This window comes from Heteronotia binoei, chromosome 13 (genome assembly GCF_032191835.1).
Source record: "Heteronotia binoei isolate CCM8104 ecotype False Entrance Well chromosome 13, APGP_CSIRO_Hbin_v1, whole genome shotgun sequence".
NCBI classification, from domain to species: domain Eukaryota; kingdom Metazoa; phylum Chordata; class Lepidosauria; order Squamata; family Gekkonidae; genus Heteronotia; species Heteronotia binoei.
In genome coordinates this window covers 79,626,255-79,649,743 of record NC_083235.1, presented here as the reverse complement: position 1 = coordinate 79,649,743, position 23,489 = coordinate 79,626,255, and the positions used below count along the sequence as shown (strand labels likewise).

At 47.4% G+C, this 23,489-nt stretch overlaps 1 protein-coding gene across 1 annotated transcript in view; it reads left to right on the top strand.

The window, feature by feature from the left end:
* The window catches only part of LOC132581504 (CMT1A duplicated region transcript 4 protein homolog), a 127,752-nt gene extending 104,554 nt beyond the window's left edge, over positions 1–23,198 (top strand). Inside the window, exon 2 of the mRNA XM_060252765.1 lies at positions 22,668–23,198. Coding sequence (XP_060108748.1) covers positions 22,668–23,143 — 476 coding nt within the window. The 3' untranslated portion in view covers positions 23,144–23,198. The remainder of the gene's footprint in view (positions 1–22,667) is intronic.
* Positions 23,199–23,489: the final 291 nt, after the last annotated feature.

Here is a 23,489-nt window from a genome sequence, read left to right as displayed (position 1 = left end):
GAGGAGTTAAAAATTTTTATTGACATTAACCTGCAGAAAAGGATATCATCTGCCCCGCCCAATCCCCTCATGCAGCTCTCAGGCTATCTAGAAAAAAGAAGGATGGGAGCCCGCGACTGTGTACGGACTACCAGGGTCTAAATGCCGTTTGAATGAACAATGCTTACCCCCTCCCGCTTATAAAGGACCTTCTTAGTGAAGTCTCCCAAGGAAAGGTTTATACCAAACTGGATTTAAGTGATTCGTACTTCCGAGTGTGCATCAAGGAGGGAGATGAATAGAAAACAGCTTTCAACAAGCCACTGTGCCAGTTTGAATATCTAGTGATGCCATTCAGCCTCAAGGGAGCCCCAGGGGTGTTCATGAACTTGATAAGGGCGTGGTTTGCTACCTGGATGATGTTTTGATATACTTGAAAGACTTGCCCTCCCATTCCAACTAGTGAGAAAAGTGTTACAGACCCTCTACGAGAATAAACTGTTTGCTAAACTGTCCAAGTGTGAGTTCCACAAAACTGAACTGGATTTCCTGAGCTATCGTGTCTTGGGGGGGGGGGGGTTGGGGATGGAGTCCGCTAAGATACAGGTGATGGGAGAGTGGGTCACCCCCAGAACCCATAAACAGCTCCAAAGCTTCCTTGGGTTCGCGAACATTTACAGAACCTTTATTAATAACTTTGCTTTGGTGGCCCACCCCCTCACTGATGTGTTAAAGACCAAGGGGAATGGCACGGAGGCCCAGAAACCAGAAGCCTGGCTCGCATGGTCCTCCAGTTGCTGAGCAGCCTTTGAGGAATTCAAGTGGTTGTTTACTTTTGAACCGGTACTCATCCACCCGAATGAGAACAAAATATTTGTGGTGCAGTGTGACACAAATGATGTCGCCCAAGTGACGATCTGCTCCAGGAGGGGGAGGAAACTACACCCCTGTGCATACCTCTCCAAAAAATTCTCACCAATAGAATTCAATTGGTCTGTTTGGATCAAAGAGGCTTCGGCCATCAAATTGGCCTTAGAAACTTGATGCTACTACCTTGAAGGGGTATCTCTCCATTTAACAGTTTTAGAATAATCCCATGACACCAAACTGGGTGGCCACTTTGGGTTTGTGAAAACCCTCCATCTAATACAAGATCAGTTTTGGTGGCCAGGACTACGGAAAGACATGTCTAACTTTGTAACGGTCTAACTATGTTCATGTCGATGGACTTCATAATAATATGTTCATCTCGATGGACTTCATCACTGACCTACCCCCTTCCCAAGGGAAATCAGTGATCTGGGTGATAGTGAATACATTTTCCAAACAAGCACACTTTATCCAATGTTCCCAACTCCCCACAGTAAATTAATTAGCCCAACTCTTCCTGCAATACGTGGTTAGGCTTCATTCCTTTCCAGCAAAGTTAATATCTGACCGTGGATCTCAGTTTGTTGCCAACTTTTGGAAACAACATGTACTTTAATAGGCATCAAGCAGGGGCTAAGCTCTGCCTATCATCCCCAAACAGACGGACAAACAGAATGCACAAATGGGGTGCTCAAGCAGTTCCTCTGCTGTTATGTGTTGTTCCAACAGGACAACCGAGTTTCACTCCTACCTTTTGTGGAGTATGCTTATAATAGCAGCGTTCATAGCTCTACCAATGTGAGTCCATTTCAAATTGTCAATAGGTATGAAGGTAAACTTCCGGGGGCCCTGGGGATTACCAATTCCACTGATTTCATGGACTGGTGGCAATCTATTGCACAAGGATGGGCTACAATCCAAGCTAAACTGGAGAGGGCCAAAGAGACAAACAGCACTCTAAACTTAGGGATCTTAAAGTGGGGGATGCAGTTTACATTTCCACCAAGAACTTGCCTAATTCTCAACCTTCTAAAAAACTGGGACTTAGATACCTAGAACCTTTCCCCATTAAGCAGATTATCAATAATGTTACTGTTGGACTTGAACTGCCAAAGGCACTTCACTGACTTGAACTGCCAAAGGCATGTTCACCCTTGTTTCCATGCCAGCCTCCTCAAGGGTGACCATGGACCCTTGGCACCCACAGCTGACCGTTCCAGCTCCAATGCTAGTATGGGGTCAGATTCACCATGAAGTTCAAAGCATTTTTTATTCCTGTGGAAGAGGGGTGAGCTGTATCACCTGATCAAATGGATCCACTTCCCCATTAGTCAAGCAAAATGGGTGAAGGCTTCAGACATGAATGCTCCAAAGCTCACCAAAGACTTTCACCACAAATTCACAATAAACCGGGGGGTGGGGGTGGTGAGGGCGTGGGGGGGCCAGTATGTCAAGTGCCTTGCCATTTTTTTTATTTGAAAGAATCTGTATTAAGGAGTACTGCTGCTTTGCTCTTCACTGCATTGCTTATCTTGTTGTAACAATTATACAAATTCTTTCCAACTGGCCTGAGGAGTTGCTAAGAATTACCAAGGCCACACCGACAGCCAAGATGCACCTGGAAGGGGATGGTGGTGTCTTAGAGAGGAGGGATAAAGATTTCCCCCTTTTGCTTCCCACTTGCTTTTAAAAGTATAGTGCTTTGAGATAACCTATATAAGGGCCCAAGTTCCTTGCCTAGTCAGTCTTTGCAAAATCCGCCATGCCTGTAACCTGTTGCCGAGGGTCAATAAACAACCATTTATAAAGTGTAATGTTCGTGCTCTTTGAACTACAGGGGGTTTTGACACATAGGACTGAGCTTGGGGGATGGGGGAAGCAGGATCTAAATTCCTGCTTCCATGGACCAATCACCAGCCTCCTGTGCGTTCAAATGATCCAATGGCATTCCAGCACGGGAACTTGTCTGTGTATATTTTTGGGCCCCTTGGCCCCATTTAGCAGTCTTAGTTTAACAGTTGCAAAGCTGTTATCACAATAAAGAGTTATGATCACTGCAACTTCGCCTCTTCCATGCATTGAACCCACTATTTAACAGTTTCAATGCTATAAGTCCTTAAAACAATGAGTTCTTCACAGCCTCCCTGATTAACATGTAGTTATTCTTTTGGTATAATAGCACTACTTCAGCAGATTTTGGTAATGGGCATATGGTGGCCTATGGATGACTATTAGTTGACTCATTATTCATCTAGCCCCTTACAGCAAATAAAAAGGACACTCGTGTTTGTAAGTAGGAGAAATTGCTGGAGGAACTAGATATTTCTTACTTCTCTGTCTTTTTCTTTCTCCCAGGGTGAGCAACATAGTAGTAATAATAATAATAATAATAATAATAATAATAATAATCTTTTATTTATATCCCGCCCTCCCCGCAGGGGCAGGCTCAGGGCGGCTCACAGGACATGGCGCATACCATGATTACAATAAAATACAATTAGTACAGTAAAATACAGTTAAAATACAATTAAATTACAGTTAGATAAATAAGTTAAAACCAATATAAATTGAAGGTGCTACAGTACAATACATATATATCAAGATGGCTAGATGCCATTACCAGGATTCTACCTTAAAAGACAGTTGGAAGAGGACAGTTTTACAAGCCCTGTAGAACTGATTGCAGTCCCGCAGGGCTTGCATCTCCTCTGGCAGCTGATTCCACCATTGGGGAGCCATTATCGAGAAGGCCTGCTCCCTCGTTGTTTTTAGCTTGGCCTCCCTTGGTCCAGGGATTTTTAGAAGATTTTGAGAACTAGATCTCAGTGCTCTCTGGGGAACATATGGAGAGAGGCGGTCCCTAAGGTAGGCAGGTCCTCGGCCATATAGGGCTTTAAACGTAATAACCAGCACCTTGTAACGAACTCGGTACACAATTGGCAGCCAGTGCAGTTCCCGCAGCCTAGGCTGTACATGTTCCCACCAAGATAGTCCCACTAACAGCCTGGCTGCCGCATTCTGCACTAGCTGCAGTTTCCGAGTTCGGTGCAGTAGTCCAACCTCGAGGTGACTGTTGCATGGACCACTGTTGCCAGGTCACTACGTTTCAGGAAGGGGGGCAACTGCCTCGCCCTCCTAAGATGGAAAAAGGTGGATTTAGCGGTGGCTGCTATCTGAGCCTCCATTGTCAAGGAAGGCTCCAGTATCACTCCCAAGCTCTTGACCCTGCACACTGGTATCAGTGACGCACCGTCAAAGGCTGGTAGGGAGATCTCCTCTCCCAGCCCGCCGCAACCTACGCAGAGGACCTCTGTCTTCGCTGGATTCAGCTTCAGCCCACTCAGCTTAAGCCAACCTGCCACGGCTTGCAACGCCCGGTCCAGGTTTATAGGGACATCGTCAGTCCGGCCGCCCATCAATAGATAGAACTGGGTGTCGTCAGTGTACTGATGGCAACCCAGCCTGTGCCTCTGGGCAATCTGGGCAAGGGGGCGCGTGTAGATGTTAAATAACATCGGGGAGAGAACTGCCCCCTGAGGCACCCCACAATTAAGTAGGTGTCTCTGGAACAGCTCTCCTCCAATCGCCACCCTTTGTCCCCAGCCCTCAAGGAAGGAAAGCCACTGTAAGGCTAGCCCCCGAATTCCTGCGTTGGCAAGGCGGCGGGTCAGCAGCCGATAGGTCTAACAATAGCAATACCGCCGAGCCGCCTCGATCCAGATGTCGCCAGAGGTCATCCATGAGGGCGACCAATACTGTCTCCGTCCCATGGCCCGGGAGGAAGCCGGACTGATATGGATCTAAGGTGGAAGCGTCATCCAGGAAACCCTGTAACTGCAACGCCACAGCCCTCTCTATGATTTTGCCCAAAAAGGGCAAATTTGAGACCGGCCAATAGTGAGCCAATTTGGCCGGATCTGATGTAACCTTCTTCAGGAGAGGCTAGACCACTGCCTCTTTCAGGGGTGTTGGAAAAGAGCCCTCCAAAAGAGATCTATTTATGATGTCCCATATAGGACATCTTAGCTCCTCCCGGCAAGCCTTAATTAGCCAGGAGGGGCATGGGTCAAGATCACAAGTAGTTGGTTGTGCAGTGACAAGGATTCTGTCGACTTCCTCCAAGCTGAGTGGATCGAAGCAGTCCAGAATCAAACCAGAAGACACGTACGGGGCCTCGAGTTCCCTTACTGTATCTAATATGGCAGGGCAGTCATGGCGGAGCAACTAGACCTTGTCTGCAAAAAATTCCGCAAAAGCCTCACAGCCTATCTCCAATTCCTTAACATTTGGCTTGCCTTGTAGCAATGTAGTAAAATTCTAAATTATCCTAAATAATTGTGCTGGGCGCGAATTTGCAGATGCAATCTTAGCCACAAAGTATGTTTTCTTTATGGCCTTGACTGCCATCTCATAGGACTTCATAAACTCCCTATAAGATGTTCTAGTCACTTCGTCACGAGTACGCCGCCATTGCCTCTCTAGCTGTCTGAGACCTTGTTTCAGCTGGTGTAATTCCGGGGTGTACCACGGAGCCAGCCTAATCCGAGGTCATAGAGGGTGTCAAGGTGCGATCTCATCAATGGCTCTAGAGAGCCGGCTATTCCAGGTCTCAAGCAGGCCATCGAGGGAATCGCCAGAGGGCCAGGGATCCCGCAGAGCCATTTGGAACCATTCCAGGTCCATCTGGCTCTGCGGGCGAGCCATAATAAGCTCGTTGCCTAAACAGGTTTGGGGTGGCATATCTACACGAGCCCTAAGGGTGAGGTGGTCCGACCATGGCACCATTTCGGTGGTTATATCGTGCACCGTAACCCCGGCCGCAAAGATCAAGTCTAACATGTGCCTAGCCTGGTGAGTGGGGACTATGACAAATTGAGAGAGTCCTAGAGTCGCCATGGATGACACTAGGTCCGTCGCCTGACTAGAGGTCGGGTCATCAGCATGGACGTTGAAGTCACCCAGGATTACCAGCCTTGGGTGCTCCAACGCCCAGCCTGTCGCCGCCTCGAGTAGGGACGGTAAGGCTCTGGCTGGTGCATTAGGTGTATGGTACACCAGCCAGATCGCTAACTCCTCTCCAGCCTCCCACGCCACACTGGCACATTCAATACCCTCGATCCTTGGAGCCGGGAGCGCCCTAAAGGAGTAAGCCTCTCGTATAAATAACGCCACTCCTCCCGCCCGCTAGTCCGCGATTGGTGAAAGACTGAATAACCTGGGGGGGCTGTTTGTGAGAGGGCCACTGTATCTCCCTCTCAAACCCAGGTTTCAGTCACGCATGCCAGGTCCATGTCCTGTTTGAGTAAAAACTCTCGAAGGACTGAGGTCTTATTATTAATGGACCTGGCATTGCATAGCACCAATGACGGAGGCGAGTGATCTTCAGATAGCCATTTTATGTTATAACTGCTATTAAATGCATGGAAATCAGACCATTAAAATAGAAGCAATTCTAGCTTTAAGCCACAGCTGGCTATGAGGATCCTGACAGCAGCAAGGGAAACTAGAGTGGGGAGAGTGGCTGTTTCCATATTGGTTATTATTTGCTCCTGGTTTGAGGGTGTTGGAAAAAGTCCCCCCCCCCAACTTTACATCATGAATCTGGCAACCCCTGTGAACTTTGGGGGCAGAACATGGGAAGGGAAGCATTGCTGATGCAGCAACATCATTCTGGAGTGATCATATCTGTGCCCCACTGCACCAGCAATGGGGAAACCACACAAGCTTGTCCCCATGTGGAAAACACTAGTATCTCTGGGTCTGCTTCAGATTGAACTAGGGTGACCATAATGTCTGAAGGCCAGCCAGGGACACCTTGGGGGGGAAGGGGGGAGGCAGGGGTGTGCGCGCGAAGCGCGCGAGCCGCCGGAAACAGGAAGTGATGTCACTTCCGGCGACGTCACTTCCGGTGATGTCATGCCACCGCCGGAAACAGGAAGTGACACCACTTCCTGTGACATCATTTCCCCGCGTCACCTGCCGGAAACGGGAAGTGACATCACTTCCTGTGACATCACTTCCCCCAAATGACATCATTTCCCCCAAATGCCACTGCCGGAAACAGGAAGTGACTTCACAGCACTTCCTGTGACGTCCCCAAAAATCCCCCAAATATCACCGCCGGAAACAATTTTGTTCTCAAATCCTGTATATACTTCATCAGTATATGGGATAAGGCACTTTCTCAACTGTGCTGCATAATGCAGCCTATTTATTTTGTCCTGTTTGCTCTGTTGGCTCTATCTGCGCCACCTTCATCACTTTCGGGGTGTGGATCCCCCAGTGGGGTGGGCTCCCGACTCCCTCCGCCGGCTGTTTCTGATAGCCCTGTGCCCCCTCTTTCATTTGATATGTGTCCCGTGCGGGTGCCACCCTCCCGCCGGGAGATGCCGCAAAATGAGCCCCCTTGAGGCTTATGGCGGCAGGGCTCGGGGGAAGCGAGCTAGACTGCTGTTCTTTTGAGGGGTTATAGAGTGTTTCGAGCCCGTCCCTGTGGCATCGGTCCCATCGTTGTGGGACCCAGGGGGCCGGTGCAGCGGCCCGCCGAAGCAGCCTGTCACTAATAACACAGGTCGAGATGCAGGACAAGAACCCGGGAGTGACCGACAGGCTGCTTCAGTATTGTCCACTCCAGTAACAAACACAAAGCTCCCTTACACTGAATCAGTGCTTGGGTCCACCAAAGTCAGTATTGTCACATAAGAACATAAGAGAAGCCATGTTGGATCAGGCCAATGGCCCATCCAGTCCAACACTCTGCGTCACATAAGAACATAACAGAAGCCCTGTTGGATCAGGCCAGTGGCCCATCCAGTCCAACACTCTACGTCACATAAGAACATAAGAGAAGCCCTGTTGGATCAGGCCAGTGGCCCATCCAGTCCAACACTCTGCGTCACATAAGAACATAAGAGAAGCCCTGTTGGATCAGGCCAGTGGCCCATCCAGTCCAACACTCTGCGTCACATAAGAACATAAGAGAAGCCCTGTTGGATCAGGCCAGTGACCCATCCAGTCCAACACTCTGCGTCACATAAGAACATAAGAGAAGCAGTGTTGCATCAGGCCAGTGGCCCCTCCAGTCCAACACTCTGTGCCACATAAGAATATAAGAGAAGCCCTGTTGCATCAGGCCAGTGGCCCCTCCAGTCCAACACTCTGTGCCACATAAAAATATAAGAGAAGCCCTGTTGCATCAGACCAATGGCTCATCCAGTCCACCACTCTGGTCACATAAGAACATAAGAGAAGCCCTGTTGCATCAGGCCAGTGGCCCCTCCAGTCCAACACTCTGTGCCACATAAGAATATAAGAGAAGCCCTGTTGCATCAGGCCAGTGGCCCATCCAGTCCAACACTCTGTGCCACATAAAAATATAAGAGAAGCCCTGTTGCATCAGACCAATGGCTCATCCAGTCCACCACTCTGGTCACATAAGAACATAAGAGAAGCCCTGTTGCATCAGGCCAGTGGCCCCTCCAGTCCAACACTCTGTGTCACAGAAGAACATAAGAGAAACCTTGTTGGATCAGGCCAGTGGCCCATCCAGTCCAACACTCTGTGTCACATAAGAACATAAGGAGGGAAGGAAGGGAGGAGGGAAGGGAAGGGAAGGGAAGGGAAGGGAAGGGAGGAAGGAAGGAAGGAAGGAAGGAAGGAAGGAAGGAAGGAAGGAAGGAAGGAAGGAAGGAAGGAAGGAAGGAAGGAAGGAAGGAAGGAAGGAAGGAAGGAAGGGAGGGAGGGAGGGAGGGAAGGAAGGGAGGGAAGGAAGAAAGAAAGGGAGGGAGGGAGGGAGGAGGGAGGGAAGGAAGGAAGGGAAGGAAGGGAGGGAGGGAGGGAAGGAAGGGAGGGAAGGAAGGAAGGAAGAAAGGAAAGAAGGGAAGAGGGAGGGAAGAAAGGAAGGCCGCCCCCCCTGCTTTCGGCCCCCTTACCTGCTTCCAGGGTGGCGGTCGGCGGAGAGTCCAGCGGCGGCGAGTCGGGCGGCGGCGAGTCCAGCGGCGGCGGCGGAGAGGCCGGGGAGGCGTCGCTGGTCGGCGCTGGTCCCGGAAGGCCTTCCAGAGTCTCTGAAAGGCCTTCCGGGACCAGCGCCGGCTGCTCCGCGGCCTCTCCGCGGCCTCCGCTGGTCGCTGGGGGCCCTCCAGAGTCTCTGGAGGGCCCCCAGCGACCAGCGGAGGCCGCGGAGAGGACTTCGCTGGTTGGCGCTGGTCCCGGAAGGCCTTCCAGAGTCTCTGGAAGGCCTTCCGGGACCAGCGCCGGCTGCTCCGCGGCCTCTCCGCGGCCTCCGCTGGTCGCTGGGGGCCCTCCAGAGTCTCTGGAGGGCCCCCAGCGACCAGCGGAGGCCGCGGAGAGGCCTTCGCTGGTCGGCGCTGGTCCCGGAAGGCCTTCCAGAGTCTCTGGAAGGCCTTCCGGGACCAGCGCCGGCTGCTCCGCGGCCTCTCCGCGGCCTCCGCTGGTCGCTGGAGGCCCTCCAGAGTCTCTGGAGGGCCCCCAGCGACCAGCGGAGGCCGCGGAGAGGCCTCCGCTGGTCGGCGCTGGTCCCGGAAGGCCTTCCAGAGTCTCTGGAAGGCCTTCCGGGACCAGCGCCGGCTGCTCCGCGGCCTCTCCGCGGCCTCCGCTGGTCGCTGGGGGCCCTCCAGAGTCTCTGGAGGGCCCCCAGCGACCAGCGGAGGCCGCGGAGAGGCCTTCGCTGGTCGGCGCTGGTCCCGGAAGGCCTTCCAGAGTCTCTGGAAGGCCTTCCGGGACCAGCGCCGGCTGCTCCGCGGCCTCCGCTGGTCCCTGGGGGCCCTCCAGAGTCTCTGGAGGGCCCCCAGCGACCAGCGGAGGCCGCGGAGAGGCCTTCGCTGGTCGGCGCTGGTCCCGGAAGGCCTTCCACGGAGAGGCCTCCACCACTGCCGCCGGGCCCCGCGCGCAGGCGGGGAAGGCGGCGAGGGAGGGAGGGAGCGTCCCTGCGCTTGCGCAGGGGCCCTGCGCACGCGCAGGGACGCTCCCTCCCTCACTCGCCGTCTTCCCCGCCGGCGCCCGCGGCCCACCGCCTCCGGGGCTGGCTAAACCGGGACCTCTAAATGGTCCCGGTATAGCCAGCCCGGGAGGCGGGAATAGGGGGCCAGAACCGGGACATTCCCGGGCGCCCGGGACGGTCTGGCCACCCTAGATTGAACTGATTTTTGCAAAGTTTTGGTTTCACTTCAGCCCTCTATGGTTAGTCATGTTGAAAGAGTCCCCTTACAATGATATCTCAATAAATGCTTTGAAAGGTTACCCTCACTCTGAACGTGCTTGTATTTTCCTCAGTGATGCCTTCTCATTCTTTGAATACTTTAATCCAAGCCTGAGGACATGTTTTCTGCTTATTTGGCTTGTTCTGACATTACCCTCACTCTGAACTGACTTTCTTTTTTCTCACTATAGGCATGCATAACTTTGTCTTTTTTTCTTTTTAAAAGGGCTACATTAGTGGACCCCAACCTTTGTGGCATTGGTGACTGGTACCAGGGCCGGCCCGCCCACCACGGCCCCAGGGCCAGCAGGGTAGGGGCACCAAATTTGGTCCTGCCCCCCTGTGGATCTGCACAGCCTCTCCATTCCACCCCCCTGCTGCCATGAAGCCTCACTGCCCCACCCCCCACAGCCGTTCAGCCTCACCACCCTGCTGCTCCTCGTGGCGCCTCCTGCACCCTCCGTTTTTACAATTTTAAGGCTGGAGAAGGGGCGGTGAAGCACTACTTTCCCCGGCTCTTTAACAGCTGACCCCCACCCCCACTGATCGGTGGGGAAAACCTCCACAGCAGCAGTGAGCGACCTGCTGAAGAAACGCAATCAACCTTGTCTCTTCCCCACTTCCTTCCCACACCAAGGAAGGAAGTGGAGAGGAGGCTAGGCTGGCACCGCTTCTTCGGCAGGTTGCCGGCTGCTGCTGCGGAGGTTTTCCCCATGGATCAGCTGATCAGTGGGGGGAGTGTCAGCCCTTAAAAAGCCGGGGAAGGCAGCGCTTCACTGGCCCTTCCCTGGTCTTAAAATTGTAGAAATGGAGGGTGGAGGAGGTGCCATGAGGGGGGTGGGGCAGCAAGGATACACAGCACCACAGGGGGCAGGGCGGCCAGGCTTCATGACCTGGTTGCTACTAGGCCGCAGACTGGTACCGGTCTGTGGCCCGGTGGTTGGGGACCCCTGGGCTACATGATTGCTCATTTGCTTGAACAAATAAGCATTCCTGTGAAAGAAGCACAGATTATTCACTATCAACAAATTCACTCACCAGCTATGTCTTTCCAGCATTTCAAGTTCTATTTGATTGGCTCTTATTAGTCCATCTCATTTGCATATTACTGTCTATGATTCTTTGGAATTAATCTTCTGTTCATTGTGCAGCAACTCTGATGGAGACCTGGGAAACTGAAACAGACATTCACTGTGCTGATGTGTTTATTCAGTTTTAAATTTTTTATTGGTTTTCAGTATAAATCACACCTCTCTATAATCCACTCTCTATTAAATTGCTCTATTTACCTTTAAAAATATACGCTTCATAAAACAAATAGCAAGCAGAAAAGAAGCATTCTGATTTTAAGAGTCTCTTTGCCATTTCAAAGTCATGCTTCTCTGGAAGTCTCGCTGGTCGTTTCCGAGCCATTCAAGGCCGTATGCCAGTTCCCTTTTATTAATTCCATGTTAACCAATTACAAGAAGGAGCAACAAACTATAATCCCTTCTTTTTAAAAGCTTTCCATGACTTGGTCTTCTTAAAGTAGTCTGCCTTTTCTCCCTTTAGCACATACATCCATTTTATTGAAAATAATGAGATCTCCATGCCGTCACTTCCTCCTGCAAAAATTTTAATCCAGCTTGATTTCCGCCTACTTTTTGTTGCTACGCACAATGTCTCCATTTTGATTTCTTTTGACTCCTTTCCTATTGCATCTTTATCTAGCTGTTTCACCTCTGTAGACATCACTGGGATCCCTTCATCACTCCACTCATATATATTTTCCATTTCACTGTGTTTTAAAACAAAGATTTCCACCTTCTCTTGTATTAACTCTGCCAACAGAGTGATTTCCTGCTTTAAGGAAGATATGGCAACCATAATATCTTTTTTTTTCAAACACTTCATTTGGTTGAATTGCCATCTTCTCTACAGTTAAACTCAGTCCAGCAATCAAAGTTAAAAAACCAACTCCAAGTCCCAGATAATCTATCTTTCTGAATCTCCTCTGGTTGTGTGCTTTCCTCTTACAGTCCACTTGTAATCAATTCCATCCCAATCAGATATCAGAAGCATTTCTCTTAAAAATATACATTACTTTTATTCAGACCGTATTAAGATAAAATAATACTTTTATTGTAACTTGTTTAGTTGTAAGCCAAAACCATTCAAATATCCCTGTTCAGATCAATTTAAATTCTTAAGAGTTGTTAAGTTTATTCTTTGCCTTTTTGAAGCCTCACTTGGGAAAAGAGAAGGGGGGGGATATCCTCCTCTTCCCCTTTTTTTGAACAGTCCCAATTGGCATTATATCAGAAGATCCATTAATTGGTGGTAATAAAAAGAAAGACTTACTTGCACTGCAGCATCTCGATGTTTAAGGTAGAAATATGATATAGTATAGTAGAAGCTTGTTAGGAAAAAAAAGCAGTTGGGTACTCATCTCTTGCTGCCATCATGGCGACTGCGGCGGAGGAGCATCAGGGCAGAGACAGGGACAAGCTGCCACCGTTTCCCTTGCTCCTGTAGATCCCTTTGCTATCAGAAGAACCCTCCAGAGTCTTCCTGGGGGCACCACAGCTGTGGCACCCCTCCTACCGCCCAGTTCAGGGGGGCTGCCGCAAGCGAGTTCCACGGACCCCACCGAGCTTGAGATGCCAAAACCTGGAAAAACCTGATGTGCTGATGTGTTTATATGCTGTTCTTTCCCAGATCTCTATTATCATTATATGCTTCTAAAAAAATAATAGCATCCTGTGGTGCAAAGTGGCACGTCAGTGCAGGATTACCTTCACTAGCAGATGACCTGTTAAGGAAGAAGTAGACTGCCCTTTGCTACTTCACATAGCACACTGTAGATTTTCATTGAACCTGAGGATCATGGAAAAATCTGGGTTTTAATGTAGTTCCAAAGCCTTATGAAGTAATTCTGAAGCAAGAGTTGCAAAGGATGTGTACAATCACTTTATCAAGCACATGCAAGACTAGAGCTGTGCCAAATGTTCTCCCAGCTCAATTGTTTGGGCTACGTGCTGGCCTTTTTTTCACTCCTGTGCACTACCTCTATTTTCCCTGTATGTAAATCTTCTTCTTCCTCCTCCTCCTTCTCCATATACTTCATCCTTGATTAATCACACAAATTATTCAAGCCAATCCAATTAATAAGGTGACACCATTATTCTGTATAACCAATCATAGCTACTTGATATAGTCAATCATAGCTACTTGATGACAAAGTAAGGGTAAAATTAGAGTAAGGATCCTTTTTGACCTGGCTTCAAATGTTGACAAGAAGAGCCCCTCCAAGTTGTTGTGGGCTCCAGATTTTTAGATTTAGGATTGTTTTGATAAACTGCTCTCTGCTGCCTGTGGAAAGAAGGGCTTGTCTGCAGCATTACTTCATCATTTCTTCCCTGAAACTATAATGGGAAAAATTGTCTCTGAGAACTACAGCCAAGAGTAGAACAAACATTTTATGCTTCATATTCAGTTTTGAAAGATGTTGCAGTTTGAATCCACAACTTTATCCTAATGTGGAATTCCATGAAAATCAGACAGAAGTAGGCTCACTGAAGTAGAGCTCCTAGCTTCCTACATTATGTACTATGCTGAAACTGAAAGGCTGGTTTTTGCAGTCCAACAACAATTTAGGGCCTTTTGAATCTTTCCAATTTTTTTTGTCTTTCTGTGCCTATTGTAATCTGATATTTGTAATGACCCCCCCCCCCAAAAAAAAAAACCCCTCCAGTTATCAGGCACAAGCTGCTAAAACTAAAATATTTGAGGGAATTATTCCACTGTGCAGGAAAACAAAACAGCATAGTTTGGAGCAGCTTTAGATGCTGGGTTGTACCCAGGCAGTTTTACATCATAACTAAAAGCTTCTGCTAGCTTTTGATCAAGTAGCATGAATCAGGGTTATTTGTTGCCTGCTGCAGCCAGACTGAGATTGAAAGTCAGTTCTGAGAGGGCCAAAGCAGGGGAAGAAGAAAACTGAAAACACACAGAGTCCATTAGTGGCCAATTATTAATGTGCTTCCAGGGCTGGTTCAGGAAGGACACTTGTACAGCTTATGTAAGACCAAATTCCAGTCTGTTTGCATCCTGTGTAAGGCTATATGTCACTGCTAGAGCCAAGGAGTCCAAAACACTGCGGAAATAATGGCTGAACTGTCATAGAGAAATGTCATACTTTGATAAACATAAACCTTCTCCTAGGTAGGTCCAGTTCCCTCTGATATTTACCAAAGTGAGTTCAAGCACAGTTTGATTTAGTAAAGGGCACAGAGAGAGAGGTTCTGGAGCACAGTTCAGCCTAAAATAAACATATGAAACTGTCTTAAACCATGCCAGATCACCACCCTATCTAGCTCCGTACTGTTTACTTTGTCTGGTAGCAGCTCACCAGAGTCTCAGACACAGAAAGATATTTCCAAACACTAGCTATACTTTAACTGGAGATGCCAGAGATTGAACATGGGACCTTTGAAATGCATAGCATGCGCTCTCCTGCTGAACTGCAGCCTTACTTTATTTGGATTTTAGATTTATTCACTTATTTACTTCATTTATATCCCACCTCCACCCCCCATGGGCCCCCAAAGCAATTTACATTGTTTTCTCCTCCATTTTCTCACAACAACTCTGTAAGGTAGATTAAACTGAGAATGTGTGACTGGCCCAAGGCCACCCATGACAGAGTGGTGGTATACAGCATGCCTTTATGGATCAGTATTCTAATCTGAAATAGCTGCTTCATCTGAATCATCTGTGTCATAATCTGGAGAGTTTTTGTTCGTTTTTGCCATCTTTTGGGCTTGGAACAGGGTCACTGGGTGTGTGTGTAGGGGGAGGTACTTATGAATTTCCTGCATTGTGCAGGGAGTTGGACTACATGACCCTGGAGGTCCCTTCCAACTCTAGGATTCTAATCCTATAAATATGAATTGGTGATGTTAACAGTTTATTTAATGCTTGTAATAAAACAACTGCAGACAGAACAGGAAGCAGCCTTCTGCAATGAATTGTTCTACTGACTGTGTGATGTAGAATATTGGACTAGGACTGGCGACCCAGATACAGATCTTCACTTATCCATAAAGCTCACTGAGTGTTCATGGACCAGTTATTCTCATCCTAGCCTACCTCATAGGGAAGTTGAACAGCTAGATTTTAGTCCAGCAGCACCATGTCAGGCGGGGGTTCCTTGAAGCTCACAAGTAAGCAGACAGTATTTGAAACAAAGTTGCATTTACTGGATACTTCAGAGTTACTCCAGCTAGGAAGGTATTGGAACTGATGGAGATCAGCTCAAATCATTGGCATTTAATATTCTACATCAAAGCAATCTTTCCTAGCCCTCATTTCCCAAAACAAAAGGTTGCTTTTTGCATGTGAGAATTTTCCCAACGCTTCCCCCCCTTATCTCTTCAGTTGGTGGTTACATTTCCCGGAGGCAATGTCCTTGGGGCCTCTGGAGAGGAGGTGAGAATCTGGCACATACTGTCTACTTCAAAGAGACCTTGGCAACCTTTGATATTCCTGGGAAGCTACTCTCTACTTCCCCCCTCCCTCCTTGCTACCCCAGCCTCTATGTTAGTGAACGTTTCTAGGCATTAATCAATATGGTTAGTAACAGCTTTTATCAATGTTGTAAATAAACAGAGCCTGACACCTTAGAGACCAATAAGATTTTGGGGGTATAAGCTTTTGAGAGTCAACACTCTCTTCATCAATTACAAGTGGGAATGGAGACAGCTAAGTCCTTATATTCCAGGAAGAAGGTAGGAGGGATGTTGCAAAGAAGGAACTCAGGTTGCAGAGGTACATTTGGAATAGTAATCAGCTTGATTAGAGCACAGGTAAAATTCTTGAGGACAGAAAATTAACATCTTATAGTGAGATGAATCCTATGTTCATACTCTGCCTGGGGGTAGTGTGTCCATTGTTCTGAATTTGTGAATGCCATCTCATATTGTAACCCCCCCTTGAATCTACTCTGTTTGATGACTGCCACTCTTAGGTCAGCAATGGAACGGCCTGAAGTTTAAAATGTTATAGGAGGGCAACAAAGATGGTGAGGGGTCTGAAGACCAAGTTTTTTGAAGAAAAGTTGAAGGAGCTGGGCATGTTTAGCCTGGAGAGGAGGTGGCTGAGAGGTGATATGATCACCATCAAGTACTTGATGGGCTGCAATATAGAGGATGGTGCAGAATTGTTTTCTGTTGCCTCAGAAGGTAGAACCAGAACCAATGGGTTGAAATTAAATCAGAAAAGTTTCCAGCTTAACATTAGGAAGAACTTCTTGACCATTAGAGCGATTCCTCGGTGGAACAGGCTTCGTCGGGAGGTGGTGGGCTCTCCTTCCTTGAATGTTTTTAAACAGAGGCTAGATGGCCATCTGACAGCAATGCTGATCCTGTGAACATAGGTATTTGTGAATTTCCTGCATTGTGTGAGAGGTTGGACTAGATGACCCTGGGGTTCCCTTCCGACTCTATGTTTCTATGGTTCCACTGTTTTTTGAGTGCTGTGGTTTTTAATGTTGGACTTACATCAATTTATTCTCCATCCCACCCCCCCCCCGTGGCTTCTAGTCAGTTTTACTGAAAACTGAGCAGAAGCACAGGGGAATGGAGAGAGTGTAACTGCCACTTATAGTCAGTTTCCAAGACTCTTGGGGGTGAAACCAACCAGAAGCTGCAGGGCGACTTCCCTTTCTTTCCCCAACTTGACATACTCTTAGGAGAGCAGTTTTCTAGGGCACCTGCTTTGGGGGGCTATAGCTTGGCCACCTGGAATCCAATTCACACCAAACTTGGAAAGCAAGTAGAGGAGAGTCCACTGAAGAGTTTGCCTCAAGTTTGGCATCTCTAGCCCACCCAGGGGCTGATCTGTGCCTGCTTGAACCAAATGAACCAACAAACCACAAAACAAACTGAACCTCCAATTTGAACAACCCAATGAACCATGAAATGAAACTAACCGCCATTTTCACATTCCATGCCTATCCCTAGTAGGGATCTGCTTGTCTGATGTAGTGAGTGAAAGGGGACTGATATTTGATAGAAGATAAACAAGTGAATGAATCTGAAATAGTATGGCTAGTGTTGTTAGGTCTGGTGATAAAGTTGTCAGAGAGAATATGGGGACAGAATTGGCATTACAGGTTAGGTGTAACCTGAGGTCTTTGGAGGGAAGGTAGAATAAAACAAATGCAACAGACATTTGGATAAGAAGCAACAGTGTTTTTATGACTAATTCTATATCCAGGACTCCAAAACCCTCTCTGAAAAATTTTAAACCTTAATTTCTAATTGGAGGGAGGGATTGGGGGGGGGGAGTTTCCTGTTTTTGCAGGCAACCACAGAATTTTGCCTTAAGATTCCTTGATCCTACTTCTATTCATACAAGGCTAAAGTGTTGTTCATGAAGTGAGAGGCTTGAGCTTGAATCTACCATTCCCTGCCATTTTTTGTTAGAGGGAAGGAGTTATCGTTCAGTGTTAGTGTACCTATTCTGTATACAAAGTGCCCAGTTCAATCCCCAGCCACTCCAAAGGGGATCTCAGAGAGCAAAGCTAGGTAAGACTCCCAAATGAGATCTTAGAAACAGTGTTGCCAATAACCTGATGGGGGGGGGGAGTCCTGTCCCATTATCAGAGACTTAACAGGACGTTATACACCAGGTGATGCCATTTATCCCTGTCCCACATAAAGTATCAAATGCACATTTCCACACATGAAGCCTTTGTTAAAAGGGCAATAATTTTTTCCCTCCCCAGGCCATTTGACAACCCTATTTGAAAGCCCTTGCTATCAGAGAGCACTGGGTTAGCTTGACTCAGCAGTGGACAACTTCATATGTTCACATTATCTACGGGGTTCCTTAACCCTCATAATTCAAGTGCCTTGCATCAGACTGATCTGTTTTCTGGAATACGAAAAGCAATGGCAGAAGGGACTGACTTGTTGATTAAAGGGTGGATAATGTTATTTGAATAGATGTGTAGAATGTTATGTAGCTTGAAATCTATATACAATGTCCTGGAAAGATAAGGCTGCCAGTGGCTTGTGACCAATAGTAGCCTGGCCTGGTATCAAAACCTCAGTGCTGTTTATGGTTACACAATGGCTTTGCAATTCCCCCTGTGTAAAACTTGCGGCAATGTTTCCCTCACTGCCTTCACATTTCACACTCTTTAAGGGAGCTGCTGTGATTATAAATGGAGCTGGGGACTTGCCATTGGTGAGTATTGTTACACTGAGGAACATTGCTAAACAGGAAACAAAACACAAGCATTTCAGGAAGAAGCCTCTGGTGACCAACAGGAACGACATATAAAATGGGGTACTTCCAACTCAGACCACTCATATCTCACCACCTTCCAGTGCTGGATTGACATTCACATTGCCTAAGTGTTAGAATCTTCAACAGGTGGCACAATAAAGGAGATGTGTATTTAATTCTCTGTTGGCTTTCGGCCTGCGGGATAGCAGTGCCCAGATGGGGTTCTCTTGCAAAGAAAGCATTTCTACAGATGTTATCTTTCCTGATAGATTTGCAGATAGATTTGGCTGCCATATTTCCCCAGCATACTTATTTGTAGATGTATTTTGGCTGCTCCTTACTCCTTACCTAGTTATAGGGTTGTCAATCCCCAGGTGGGGGCAGGGGATCCCCTGGTTTGGAGGCCCTTCCCCCCCGCTTCAGAGTTATCAGAAAGCGGGGGTGGGGAAGGGAAATGTCTGCTGGGCACTCCATTATACCCTATGGAGCTTGATTCCCACAGGACAGGGGTGTCAAATGTGTGGCCCACAGACCAAACTGCCCCCCAAGGGCTTCAATCAGGCCTGTGGGGCTCTCTTCTCCCCCCTCTTCCCTCCTGTCCACACCCTGTGACGCTCCGAGGCTGCTGACATTCCCAGCTCCTTCTGCCGTCTCTTTTCAGAGGCTAAAGCAGAAATGAAGCTGCAAAGAAAATGTGGAATGGATTTCCCATTCAGGCCTACGGGCAGAGCACACCAGAATGAAAAATCTACTCTATGTTTGCCTTGCAACTTTGTTTCAATAGAAAAGAACTCTGCTTAACATCCCAGCCTCCCTATGGCCAGCTGAAGCTTCCTGGAGTTGTGTCCTTGCAAATCAAGCATTGATGCTCTGAGTCAGCTTTGTCTCTTCTCAATGGACATGAGAACTAGTGCCTAGTGAGTACTCTAACTTGGGAACCCATGGTCAAAGGGGGATATTACACTGGAGAGCCATTGCTAATCTGAGTAGACCCGGGGGTGGGGGGGGGAGCTTGAAATGCCTTGCCATTTAATGTTTTCCCAGGCTGAGAGCATTTTATATTTTTAGTTTTCTGCTGTGTGATCCTTGTGCTTTTTCTTGATATTTTATTCTTAAAATTGCATTGCAGCTGCCCTGAGCCTGTTGGGGGAGGGCGGGATATAAATCTGATAAATATTGAAAAATATATATTAAAAAATCCCACTATTACCCTGCCTTTCCATTTTTATACAAAACACTGCAAGAGGTTTAAGCATGTTTGTATTTTAAGCTAAAAAATATCTTTAATTGTGTTTGCCTGTGTCCTTTATAAAGTCTGTATCTCTTTTATCTGGCATTACATTTTAGGACACACATGGTTTGGCCCCACAAAGTCCTATTTATGTCAGATCTGGCCCTCCTAAGAAAGGAGTTTGACACCCCTGCCATAGGGTATAATGGAGAATTGTTCTGTGGGTATCTTGGGCTCTGGGGGGAGATAGAGGCACCACAGTTTCAGTACAGTATCCAGAGCCTCTCCTCAACACCCCCCCCCAAGTGGACCAGGGGGTCCAACTCTATGAGCCTCAAAAGAACGTGTCCCTATCCATTATTTCCAAATGAAGGGAAGGCATTTAAAAGGCATGCAATCCCTTTAAACATGAGGGCCAGAACTCCCTTTAGAGTTCAGTCATGCTTGCCATACCCTTGCTCCTGGCTCCACCCCCAAAGTCTCCTGGCTTCACCCCCAAAGTTCCCAGATATTTATTGAGTTGGACTTGGCAACTGAGTATCCTAGGCAAAGCGAAAGGATACTGTGAGATATGCTGCCATTGCAGAGCAGGGGTGTGTGTTTTCCCCTGCCTTTCTTCTGTAGAGAGCCAAGGAAGCACATGCCAAGCAACTGGGAAGTGCTGCACTCAGGCTCCATCGACACATTACAAAGGCCTGATGTTTGCTGTGGAACTACGTGAGGATTTTGTATCACACATACAATGAGAGTTTTGTTTCTCTGAGATGCACGACAGCTCATTCTGTTTGTCAACACAGAACAAAGGAAGACTGGCTATAGCTTCCCCCCCCCCTGTCAAGTCTGATATGTATAAAATGATGGTTCTGTAACTTTGGTTCATTGGTAAAGGATTCTGGGTAAAGCATACTGTAAACTAGCTGCTGAGAACTACCCCTCCTTCCCCTCTGCCTTGCTATGTCTTTGTTGTGTAGTCGCTTTGAAATGCTGATATGGGAACAAGATAACTGAGCCCTCTCAGGCCGAGTGCATGTAGCAGTCTGGAGGCGTCAAGGCCTCGCACTGAGGGAGAAAGTAACATCCTGGTGTGAAAGTAGATTGTATAGAGGGCCCCTCCCGCAGGAATTCTTTGATCTGTACCTTGAAAAGCTGGGTCAATGTATATGCTCCCCAGTCCTTCAATGACTATCTTGCTCTGTAGTTCTGTATTCAATAAACTATGATACTTTGTTTCTACAAAGACTCGTTATTGAAATCAGCAGACTTGACACCCCCCCCACACACAATGCCATCAGAAGGACCACTAACAGATAATCAGAAGAACTGTGACATCAAAAATTATCCGATCTGCCCAAGTCAAAATTTTGTATAGCACCAAATATTGAATTTTAATTTTTTTGTTTTGAATTTTTTTGCATTTTTTTGAATTGTATTCTTTATTTATTTATTTATTTGATTTTTAGCCCGCCCTTCCCATAGAACAGGCTCAGGGCGGGTTACATCATAAAAACAGTCAACAGTAAAAATAATAAAAGACCAGTTTAAAATATATAAAATCTAAAATTAGACAGACTAAGATGGCAGATTCTGCCTCACAGATGTGACCTCTCGTCCAGGTCCAGCAGATCTTGTAGCGCTGGGTTAGGATGAGGGGGGGAGGCTGATAACAAGTGATGCCCACTGCCTCAGCTGAAAGCCTGGTGAAAGAGCTCTGTTTTGCAGGCCCTTCAGCAGATCCCGCAGGGCCCGGATCTCCAGAGGGAGCTCATTCCACCAGGCAGGAACCAGGGCTGAAAAGGCCCTAGTCCTCATCGAGGCCAGATGGACATCTCTGGGGCTGGGTATTACCAAAAGTTGTAGGTTTGCTGATCGTAAGGATCTACGGGGCTCATGCAGGGAGAGGCGGTCCTGAAGGTATGCTGGCCCCTGACTGTATAGGGCTTTAAAGGTAAGTACCAACACTTTGAACCGGATCCGGTACTCAATGGGTAGCCAGTGCAGTTCACGCAGCACAGGATGGATCCATGCCTGAACAGGCGACAAAGTCAACATCTGTGCAGCAGCGTTCTGTACCAGGTGGAGTTTCTGGAGGAGGGTCAAGGGCAGCCCCACATATTAAGTTTTATCATTTTACAATTGTAATTGTAATTGTTGTTTTGGCATGACTGTTAGCCGCCCTGAGTCTCCCTGCGAAGTGGGTAGCATATAAATCTAAGGTAAATAAATAAAATAAATAAACACACATATGCAGTATTTTCTCATCCATAAACTGCTGCACAGAGCTGCGATTGACTGTTTTATTATTTTCATGTCAATAGTGGCTTCATGGGGTGATTTTGGCAGATGGTAAGAGGGAAGGGGAGAAGGGATGAGTCAGTCCTTGTCTCTTATGGTCCTTTCTTACATGTCTAAGGGAATTCCAATTGGCAATTTGGGATCAGGAAGGAATTTTCCTCCAGGCCATATTGGCCAGGAATCCTGGAGGCCTTTTGCCTTCTTCTGAGCATAGAGCAGGGATCCCTGGGGGAGTGAGGGATGGTAGTTATGAATTTCCTGCATTGTGCAGGGGGTTGAACTAGATGATTCTTGAGATCCCTTCCAGCTCTATGTTTCTATGTTTGCAGATGCAAAAACAGTGTGCCATGGAAACGCTAAAGCCACTTCTCCCTGTTTGCTGGGGTTGCAAATAGAAAACAGTTGGTGTGCGTGTAAATGGCACAAAAAACCCATTGCAGTTGTGATACACAATCCCTGTGTTGTTCCCTAACAAACAGAAGGACTTCATAATGGTGAGTTTAAGCCCTAAATGCCTGTCTACCTGGTTAGAACTCCTTACTTACTGCAAGAGTGAAGTAAAGGCTTCTGTGTGTTGTTACCGAAGACTCTGAGACATTCTCACATCATTCACTGAGAGATTCACAACTGAGGAAGGGATAAACCCTCAACCAATGTGTAAGAGGGATGAGCAGGGAGGGGATCAGGAAAACCTTGATCCAGGAAACTTGTTGGCAAAGTTTCCATCCCATGCTTCAAGCTGCAGAAGTTGTCAATTTCTGTTCTTATAAGATTACCTCTGGATCTTGATTTTTTTTTTTTTAGATCGGGATCTGTTATCCAGCAATATTGGCCTCCCTTCCCATCTCATCCAAAGTTGCCGCCAGTGGCCAGCTTACACCAACTACACATCTCCCATAGTCAAGAAGATAGCTGAACAAGACAAGTTAAGAATTGCTAAGATGCTGCCAACACCCCAGATAAGCAGTGAAAAATTGCACAGCACTGAAAGCTATGAAGATGTTGTCCCACAGAGGAAGCACTGCTATGGATCTCAGCAAGCAGGAACTACTGAAACAAGCCCAGCATTTTCATATTTGCATACACCTTCCAGTCCCCTTTGGATGTGGAAGGACGTGCCTGGTGATCTAGGGGTACAAACCAGCCCATTACCTCTGGGACTCACAGCTTCAAGTAATGTAGTGATTTTTTCCAGAAGAGCCCCTTTCCATGTGTTGCCAATGAAGCTGCCAGACATCACTCAGTATAGGAAAATCAAGACTGTACGACTACAGGAATAGCTCCTTGTGCATTTGACTGCTCCAGGCCGCATTAAAATCTCTCTGCAAATAATAATTATGTCTGGACTCTTTTCTTTAGAATTTGGGTAGGAGTATTAAAATAAGTGGCATATTTAAGTGAAAGAAAATAGCAGATTGACAAATGGGAAAGAATATGAAACCAGGTTTCAATCCTCTGAGGCCTTTTCACAGTCATAAAACTGGGTCAGCAGTACAGCAACAAGACTATGGCTGAATTCAATTTAAGCTGACATAGGGATGGTGTATACACAATACCCTTCTTGTGTATGTCACAATTACATTAGTTCAGAAGTTCAGAGTCTCCCCCACTAGTAATTAAGGCTGC